The sequence below is a fragment of the Euprymna scolopes genome, chromosome 20, assembly GCF_053919585.1.
Source record: "Euprymna scolopes isolate OS-2025 chromosome 20, ASM5391958v1, whole genome shotgun sequence".
Lineage (NCBI taxonomy): Eukaryota > Metazoa > Mollusca > Cephalopoda > Sepiida > Sepiolidae > Euprymna > Euprymna scolopes.
Genome location: NC_136501.1, coordinates 84,330,283 through 84,340,279, shown reverse-complemented (window position 1 = coordinate 84,340,279; position 9,997 = coordinate 84,330,283). Strand labels below are relative to the sequence as shown.

The following is a 9,997-nucleotide window of genomic DNA, read 5'->3' as shown; positions in this document are numbered from 1 at the left end:
AAAGGGTAAAGAGTAATTCTGCTCTTCCTCCATAGTAAACTTAAGTGCCGGGTGGAGACTGTTTAATTTCAGAAAAAAAATCACTTACTTCATGGCGACACTTGAAAATGACAAAAGTGTCATCTACATACCTCCAATAACGAACAGGTCTAGAAACCTGAGTAAACAGTAAGGATTCCTGAAAGCCTAGGAAAATATTGGCCAGGATAGGACCCAAAGGACTACCCAATGGCCACACCATCTACCTGTTGATACATTACGTCATTAAAGCTAAAACAGACCGACTTGGTAGCTAGTTCCATGAATTCAAGGAAAATATTCTCCAGAAAATCCGGAGGGGTTAATGTGCTACGATAGAGCATATCCGAACAAATTTGAATAGTTTCATCAAGGGGTATATTAGTGAAAAGATTGGTAACGTCGAAAGAACATAGGAAAGTTGTTTCTGAATTAAAATCAAGTTCACGCATAGTGGCAGCGAAACGAAAAGAATCCTCAATGCAGTTACCCGAGAATTCCTTTAGTACAGGCTCAAGAATCTCGGACAACCATTTTGCCAGTTCATGCTGGGGTGAATCGATCATGGAATGAATGGGTCTTAAAGGGACCTCGTTCTTGTGGATCTTTGGTAGCCCGTACATTCTGGGTCGTTGTGAACCCACGGGCCGGATTCTATCATAAGTATCTTTACTAATAAATTTCCTCCTATGTATTTGAAGAAACCGTTTCTGGAGTTTTACTTCAGTGTTCGAAGTGCTATCAACAGATGTGTCGCCAAGCCTTTTAAATTTGGATTTATCATTTAAAATATCCAACATTTTTCCGATATAATCATTCGTATTAAGGATAACGACACCCGCACCTTTATCCGGCTTAGTGATGTAAATATCCTTATTAGTTTTAAGGAGTTTGACGGCTTGATAGTGGATTTTAGTCCATACAAACTCACGAACATTGATAGAGGAGTTCGTGAATTTGTGCGCCAGTTCAGCTAACCTAGCCTTCATATACAAAAATTCATCGTTGGAACGAGGCTCATGACGTTTGAGCTGTGAGTTTAATATTTCGAATTCAGCAAAGGTACTTTCCCTACCAATCATTCGGGGGGGGGAATGCCGACATCCAACCCTCTGGCTAATACAACTTTTTCATTATGGGAAAGAGTGACACCTGAGAAGTTGAACACATGACGGTCTACTGTAATCCCTTCACCGTGCCTGGTGCGAATAAGTGCGGACAAACATCTCTGGTTGTTCGAACGAGCTTTGTTGCTGCGAAAATTATCAGTAGTTGATAAAAATTTCGAAAACCGTAGTCTATCAAAAAAGGTAAGGTTGGACCACGCAACTGACCATAAACGACGATATTTAGCAACAGTGAAAACAAGGATGCGTTCAAAGTACAAACATTCATCCTTGATATCTTGGTTCGAAGTGATATGATCTTACTCCTAATTCGAATGATGTCATTTAATTCATCTCTGACGGATTTTGAGTACCTACTCCTAAAATATTTAAACAAATGTTTCGTGGTACACAATTTTAATATTGCTTTGAAAAGTATGAATGGAGTCATTATGGGTGAAAAAAAAAAGAGAAACGGGAAATTGTATCGAGACAAATCGACTAAAAAGAATTATAGGTAAAAAAAAAAAACATCGAATAAAAAAGGATCCATACGAAATTTCGTGTAAAAAAAAAAAAAAAAAAAATTAAGGGATCTAGAGGTTAACATTTCGACCGACCCTTTTCAATAGATCTCGTCGGTAAGTTGCATTAAATTAACGAATGAGAATGGAAAAAGGGGAGGAGATGAAGTCGAGAAAAAAAAAATATAATTAAGAAAATCCGTTGTCTACTAGTAAGTATGGACAAAACAGAAAAACCAGCGTACATGTAGACTTTTTTTTTTTTTTTTTTTAGAGTTCTTTAAATAACTCTAATTTATGTGAAAGTTCTTTTTGTCTACATAAAGCTGGTTTGCGCATCAGCACACTGACAGTTTTAACACTAAGCCTCTTTTCGGTCCGGCTAAATGTCCGGTTTATTTGAAGCTCGCCTACATAGGTTCAATTAGTAGGGGTTTTGTTAGCAAGATCACTTCGGTTGTTTCCCACTGTTTTTACGCAGTGCAACCCCGAGTAGTGCTGTGTACCAAAACTGCCTTCCCAGCGTTCAAAAAAGATGTACTTCCCACGCTACAAAATAGTTTAGTAATATATGAGTTTAGATGTCGGTGCGATGCTGACTACGTGGGTCGAACTTTTCAACGTTTAGGGGTCAGAGTGGCACAACACGTTCCTGGGTATTTACGCAAGCTTTTTATATCATCCGGGTCTTTAAGGAATACATCCGGGCCTTTACGGAATACATCCGGACGACCACCAATTCTCGAATCGTCAATTGGTGTTCATTTGTACGAAAATAAAACTTGTGGCCAAGCATATTCTGATGAATGCTTCCGCATTTTACATAAAGCCCGGAACAAACAGCACCTCAACATCTTGGAGGCCGTCAGTGTGCTGATGCGCAAACCAGCTTTATGTAGACAAGAAGAACTTTCACATAAATTAGAGTTATTTAAAGAACTCTAAAAAAAAAAAAAAAAAGTCTACATGTACGCTGGTTTTTCTGTTTTGTCTATACTTACTTGTAGACAACGGTTTTTCTTAATTATATATATATATTTTTTCTCGAATTCATCTCCTCCCCTTTTTCCATTCTCATTCGTTAATTTAATGCAACTTACCGACGAGATCTATTGAAAAGGGTCGGTCGAAAGGTTAACCTCTAGATCCCTTAATTTAAAAAGTTTTTTTTTTACACGAAATTTCGTATGGATCCTTTTTTATTCGATGTTTTTTTTACCTATAATTCTTTTTAGTCGATCTGTCTCTATACAATTTCCCGTTTCTTTTTTTTTTCACCCATAATGACTCCATTCATACTTTTCAAAGCAATATATATATATATATATATATATATATATATATATATATATATATATATATATATATATATATTACAACCTATATATATATATATATATATATATATATATATATATATATATATATATATATATATATATATATATATATATAGGTTGTAATATTAGTAGTAATCCACTTTTAAGAAACACGGAGACAATGAAATTAAAAATTTTAGGTTAGAAAGAACGACCGCGAATTTGTATATATATATATTCTAATAACCAGATATTTATTTATTTGAAGTTTCAAATTTTTGGCTCATAAATTTATTAAATAAATTTTTGGCTTATAAATTTATTAAATAAATTTTTGGCTTATAAATTTATTAAATAAATTTTTGGCTTATAAATTTATTAAATAAATTTTCGGCTTATAAATTTATTAAATAAATTTTCGGCTTATAAATTTATTAAATAAACTTTTGGCTTATACATTTATTAAATAAATAAATATTTGTTTATTTAATAAAATACAAATACGCACGTGATCGTTCTTTCTAACCTCACATTTTGAATTTGATAGGTTGTTTTGGTAAAATATGCTTTTTCAATTATATTTCATTATTTGTGTAAACCAATACTTTTTGCTTAGAAGCTCGATGTATGTGTAATATAACAACAGAGCATGTGTAACAGAATAACAGAATAACAGAATAACAGAATAACAGTTACATTCCAAAATCCAAATATTTATTTTTCATGCAAAACAGCTCCTCCAGATATTAAAACTTCGGTACATTCTTTTATAGATCCATTTCGCTATGCAGAAATAAACGGTTATTAATATGTCAATAGTGTCACTTTTCGTGCATATACTCTTCAGAAAAATAAAAAATTATTTGCTTTGATAGAGAAAATTCATGGCAATAACGTTCATAGAAGACTCAACATCGCGTGTTCGTTCCGGCAGCTATCTTTGTTTATATTGTAAAGGTATACGACACATACACACGCACACACACATATTTTTTACATTATTTTTTATACAAATGCATGCACACACATACATCTATATATCTACTTATATATAAAGTCACTTTATGTATGTGTGTCTGTGTGTGTACTCCAAAACGATTGCGTCAATTTTTTAAAAAAATTTCATACAAATGTATTTTATGTGTATGGGAGTGTTCTTAAATAATTTTTGTATCGAAATGCCTCAGATAAGTATCGAAAATAAATCGATAATCCAAAAAATACAATTAAAAAAGAGAGAATTCTATTTGCGGCAACGTTAACATCCATATATAACCTAACATCACAAGTGCATTTGAGAAATTTTATCACCGCACAAGCAAAAGGTCCCATCGTATAAGATAAACAGTAGGTTCTTTGATAAGATGTGGACATTTTCGAAATGAATCTTTCTGTTTACAGTACAATTGAATCCTGACTTTTGACTTTTGCATTTTAAACTTTAATTCACGTCATTATAGAAAAATAATTTTATAAAATAAGCAGTAGATTCTCTATAGAGCAATGTACAATGTATTGTGTGGCCCTGGGTGGCATCTGAAGCTTCCTTCCGGTGACCCACGATGGATCCCCAATTAGAGCAAATAATCAATTGATTTGATTAAAAAAAAGGAACGATTTCACCGATTTTGATCACAATAAAAATATTGAAAGTGTGAAACATTCGTTGATCATTATATAATTTTTGAAATATAAATTTTGAAATATAAATTTTGAAATATAAATTTTGAAATATAAATTTTGAAATATAATTTTTGAAATATAAATTTTGAAATATAAATTTTGAAATATAAATTTTGAAATATAAATTTTGAAATATAAATTTTGAAATATAATTTTTGAAATATAAATTTTGAAATATAATTTTTGAAATATAAATTTTGAAATATAAATTTTGAAATATAAATTTTGAAATATAATTTTTGAAATATAAATTTTGAAATATGAATTTTTAAATATAAATTTTGAAATATAAATTTTGAAATATAAATTTTGAAATATAAATTTTGAAATATAATTTTTGAAATATAAATTTTGAAATATAAATTTTGAAATATAAATTTTGAAATATAAATTTTGAAATATAAATTTTGAAATATAAATTTTTAAATATAATTTTTGAAATATTAATTTTGAAATATAAATTTGGAAATATAAATTTGGAAATATAAATTTTGAAATATAAATTTTTAAATATACATTTTGAAATATAATTTTTGAAATATAAATTTTGAAATATAAATTTTGAAATATAAATTTTGAAATATAAATTTTGAAATATAAATTTTGAAATATAATTTTTGAAATATAAATTTTGAAATATAAATTTTGAAATATAAATTTTGAAATATAAATTTTTGAAATATAAATTTTGAAATATACATTTTTGAAATATAATTTTTGAAATATAAATTTTTGAAATATAATTTTAGAAATATAAATTTTTGAAATATAATTTTTGAAATATAAATTTTTAAATATAATTTTTGAAATATAAATTTTGAAATATAAATTTTGAAATATAAATTTTGAAATATAAATTTTTGAAATATAATTTTTGAAATATAAATTTTGAAATATAAATTTTTGAAATATAATTTTTGAAATATAATTTTGAAATATAAATTTTTCCAGATTGAAATCGTTATTTTCCACATTGCGAGTACGTGGTAACTCCGATATAGTTTTTATCCTTTAGATCCCTTGTTCTTTTTCTTTTCTTTTTTTTTACACTGTGATCACCACTTATCAAGGCCCGGAAGCCACTCAGGGATAAGGGTTATTGCAAGTACATTACGTTAGTGTGGAGATTTGATGAAGTGTTTACTTAAGGGGGCGGTTCATTAGGAATTTGTTAACGTTGGACTTGAAGACATCCAAGTTGTAGTCCGGTGGGAAGCAGGCAGACGGAACAGAGGTCCACAGGCGTGCAGTTCTAAGAAAGAAGCTTTGTTCATGGAATCCACGTTTTGATTTAGGCACAGATATAGAGTGGGGGAAATTTTTCACAGTGGATTCAGCTAGACGGGTGTTTTTCGTGAAAGATTGGCGAGGGGGACCAGAGATTGGAGTTCAGACGAGCACCTGCCATGGAAATAACGATAAACCAAGGATAGGCTCGCAACGTCTCTTCTGTGGGAGAGAGGTTGCAAGGTAGAGAAAAGGGCATCCCCCACTAAGCCACGAAGTTTATTTTGTACTCTGTCAAGGCAGGATAGGCTGTTTTTAGTAGCTCTTTTATTTTACGTTGGTTGTGTGTGGCAACCTCAATTTGGATTTCTCTTTTAGACTCCATGTTAAAATCGCATCACTGAAGCAATCTGGTTCCATGGCACCAAATAGGTATATATGTTACATGTTGGGTATTCCGTCATATGCATGTAAATTATGTATGCATATTATACACACTGTGTCGCCCTAGAGGTGTATATACAGTCTATAACGATGTTTGCATAAAGTGCCCCGCGATTTGTCGCCATAGTCATTGATAGTGTATTTTCAAACACAAATACGTGTCTTTTAATGCGTGTGTGTGTGTTTGGTGTGTTAGTGTGTCTGCTTGTTTTACACACCAGTTCAATAAAATGACGAATATATAATTTATATACAAGACATAAATACACAATTTGATAAACATGGTCGTTCGGTAAACGGACTACTAACCTCAGTTCGAACAGGTGATTGTTGGCAGCAATAAACTGTGTGCGGGGTGCACAGAAAAAGGATACGTACCTTTCCTTTCATTTTTCTCGCTAGTTCCTCTTGTTTGTGGACGCTGTAATAAAGAACTTCTATTCAACCAGTAACACCAGATACTCTTGTTATATTTCGGTGCACTTTAGGCATATTTATTTTCATGTTAATATCACTGCACGTCGAGACGCACTGCCGAATAATCTCTCTTGGGACTTCTTTGGATTTTCCTGCTTCAGTTCTCAGAATCGACTCCTGAATTATCTACACAATTCAATCTATCTTGCATCCAACTTTCCGATCTAACTGCCATCTCTCTCCGATTTTCATGACTAATATAAAAATCTCTTCCCTTTATTCTACAACTCCCTAGTCCCCGACCGACTGTTGTTACGTTTGTAAACTTTTGTTATTGTATTTCATTATCGAAAATATTTACTCTTCTATGTTTCCCTATTTGACTTTACATATTGTTAAAACTGCATAAGTAAACTAGCTAACGCATCTAACATTTCTCATCGCCGAGTCCCGATGTGTAACACACTTAAAAAATGAAATTAAATAATAAATAATTAAAAAAATAAAAACAAACAATAAATAATTAAAAAAAATGAAGACAAACAATAAATAATTTAAAAAATGAAAACAAACAATAAATAATTTAAAAAATGAAAACAAACAATAAATAATTTAAAAAATGAAGACAAACAATAAATAATTTAAAAAATGAAGACAAACAATAAATAATTTAAAAAATGAAGACAAACAATAAATAATTTAAAAAATGAAAACAAACAATAAATAATTTAAAAAATGAAGACAAACAATAAATAATTCAAAAAATGAAAACAAACAATGAATAATTTAAAAAATGAAGACAAACAATAAATAATTTAAAAAATGAAAACAAACAATAAATAATTTAAAAAATGAAGACAAACAATAAATAATTTAAAAAATGAAAACAAACAATAAATAATTTAAAAAATGAAGACAAACAATAAATAATTTAAAAAATGAAGACAAACAATAAATAATTTAAAAAATGAAAACAAACAATAAATAATTTAAAAAATGAAGACAAACAATAAATAATTCAAAAAATGAAAACAAACAATGAATAATTTAAAAAATGAAGACAAACAATAAATAATTTAAAAAATGAAGACAAACAATAAATAATTTAAAAAATGAAAACAAACAATAAATAATTTAAAAAATGAAGACAAACAATAAATAATTCAAAAAATGAAAACAAACAATGAATAATTTAAAAAATGAAGACAAACAATAAATAATTTAAAAAATGAAAACAAACAATAAATAATTTAAAAAATGAAGACAAACAATAAATAATAAAAAAAATGAAAACAAACAATAAATAATTAAAAAATGAAGACAAACAATAAATAATTAAAAAAAATGAAAACAAACAATAAATAATTTAAAAAATGAAAACAAACAATAAATAATTTAAAAAATGAAGACAAACAATAAATAATTCAAAAAATGAAAACAAACAATAAATAATTTAAAAAATGAAAACAAACAATAAATAATTTAAAAAATGAAAACAAACAATAAATAATTTAAAAAATGAAGACAAACAATAAATAATTAAAAAAATGAAAACAAACAATAAATAATTTAAAAAATGAAATCAAACAATAAATAATTTAAAAAATGAAGACAAAGAATAAATAATTAAAAGAAATGAAGACAAACAATAAATAATAAAAAAAATGAAGACAAACAATAAATAATTAAAAAATGAAAACAAACAATAGATAATTAAAAAATGAAAACAAACAATAAATAACTAAAAAATGAAAACAAACAATAAATAATTTACAAAATGAAGACAAACAATAAATAATTTAAAAAATGAAATCAAACAATAAATAATTAAAAAAATGAAAACAAACAATAAATAATTAAAAAAATGAAAACAAACAATAAATAATTAAAAAAATGAAAACAAACAATAAATAATTAAAAAAATGAAAACAAACAATAAATAATTAAAAAAATGAAAACAAACAATAAATAATTAAAAAAATGAAAACAAACAATAAATAATTTAAAAAATGAAAACAAACAATAAATAATTTAAAAAATGAAAACAAACAATAAATAATTTACAAAATGAAGACAAACAATAAATAATTAAAAAAATGAAATCAAACAATCAATAATTTAAATAATGAAGACAAACAATAAATAATTAAAAAAATGAAAAAGAATAAGGAATAATTAAAAAAATGAAAACAAACAATAAATAATTTAAAAAAATGAAGACAAACAATAAATAATTTAAAAAATGAAGACAAACAATAAATAATTTAAAAAATGAAGACAAACAATAAATAATTAAAAAATGAAGACGGACAATAAATAATTTTAAAAATGAAGACAAACAATAAATAATTTTAAAAAATGAAGAAAAACAATAAATAATTTAAAAAATGAAGACAAACAATAAATAATTTAAAAAATGAAGACAAACAATAAATAATTAAAAAAGTGAAGAAAAAACAAAAAAATAATTTAAAAAATGAAGACAAAAAATAAATAATTAAAAAAAATAAAGACAAACAATAAATAATTAAAAAAATGAAGACAAACAATAAATAATTTAAAAAATGAAGACAAACAATAAATAATTTAAAATATTAAGACAAACAATAAATAATTTGAAAAATGAAAACAAACAGTAAATAATAAAAAAATGAAAACAAACAATAAATAATGTACAAAACGAAATCAAACAATAAATAATTTAAAAAATGAAGACAAACAATAAATGATTTAAAAAAATGAAGACAAACAATAAATAATTTAAAAAAATGAAGACAAACAATAAATAATTAAAAAAAATGAAGACAAACAATAAATAATTTAAAAAATGAAGACAAACAATAAATAATTTAAAAAATGAAGAAAAACAATAAATAATTTAAAAAAATGAAGACAAACAATAAATAATTTAAAAAATGAAGACAAACAATAAATAATTTAAAAAATGAAGACAAACAATAAATAATTTAAAAAATGAAGACAAACAATAAATAATTTAAAAAATGAAGAAAAACAATAAATAATTTAAAAAAATGAAGACAAACAATAAATAATTTAAAAAATGAAGACAAACAATAAATAATTTAAAAAATGAAGACTAACAATAAATAATTTAAAAAAATGAAGACAAACAATAAATAATTTAAAAAAATGAAGACAAACAATAAATAATTTAAAAAATGAAGACAAATAATAAATAATTTAAAAAATGAAGACAAATAATAAACAATTTAAAAAATGAAGACTAACAATAAATAAT

At 26.1% G+C, this 9,997-nt stretch overlaps 1 protein-coding gene across 1 annotated transcript; it reads right to left on the bottom strand.

The window, feature by feature from the left end:
• Window positions 1-221: 221 nt before the first annotated feature.
• LOC145241622 (uncharacterized) lies at window positions 222-1,100 on the bottom strand. The gene has a single exon (XM_080104705.1). It carries the CDS (start codon window positions 1,098-1,100, stop codon window positions 222-224), a length of 879 nt encoding a protein of 292 aa, XP_079960831.1.
• Between the last annotated feature and the right edge of the window lie 8,897 nt (window positions 1,101-9,997).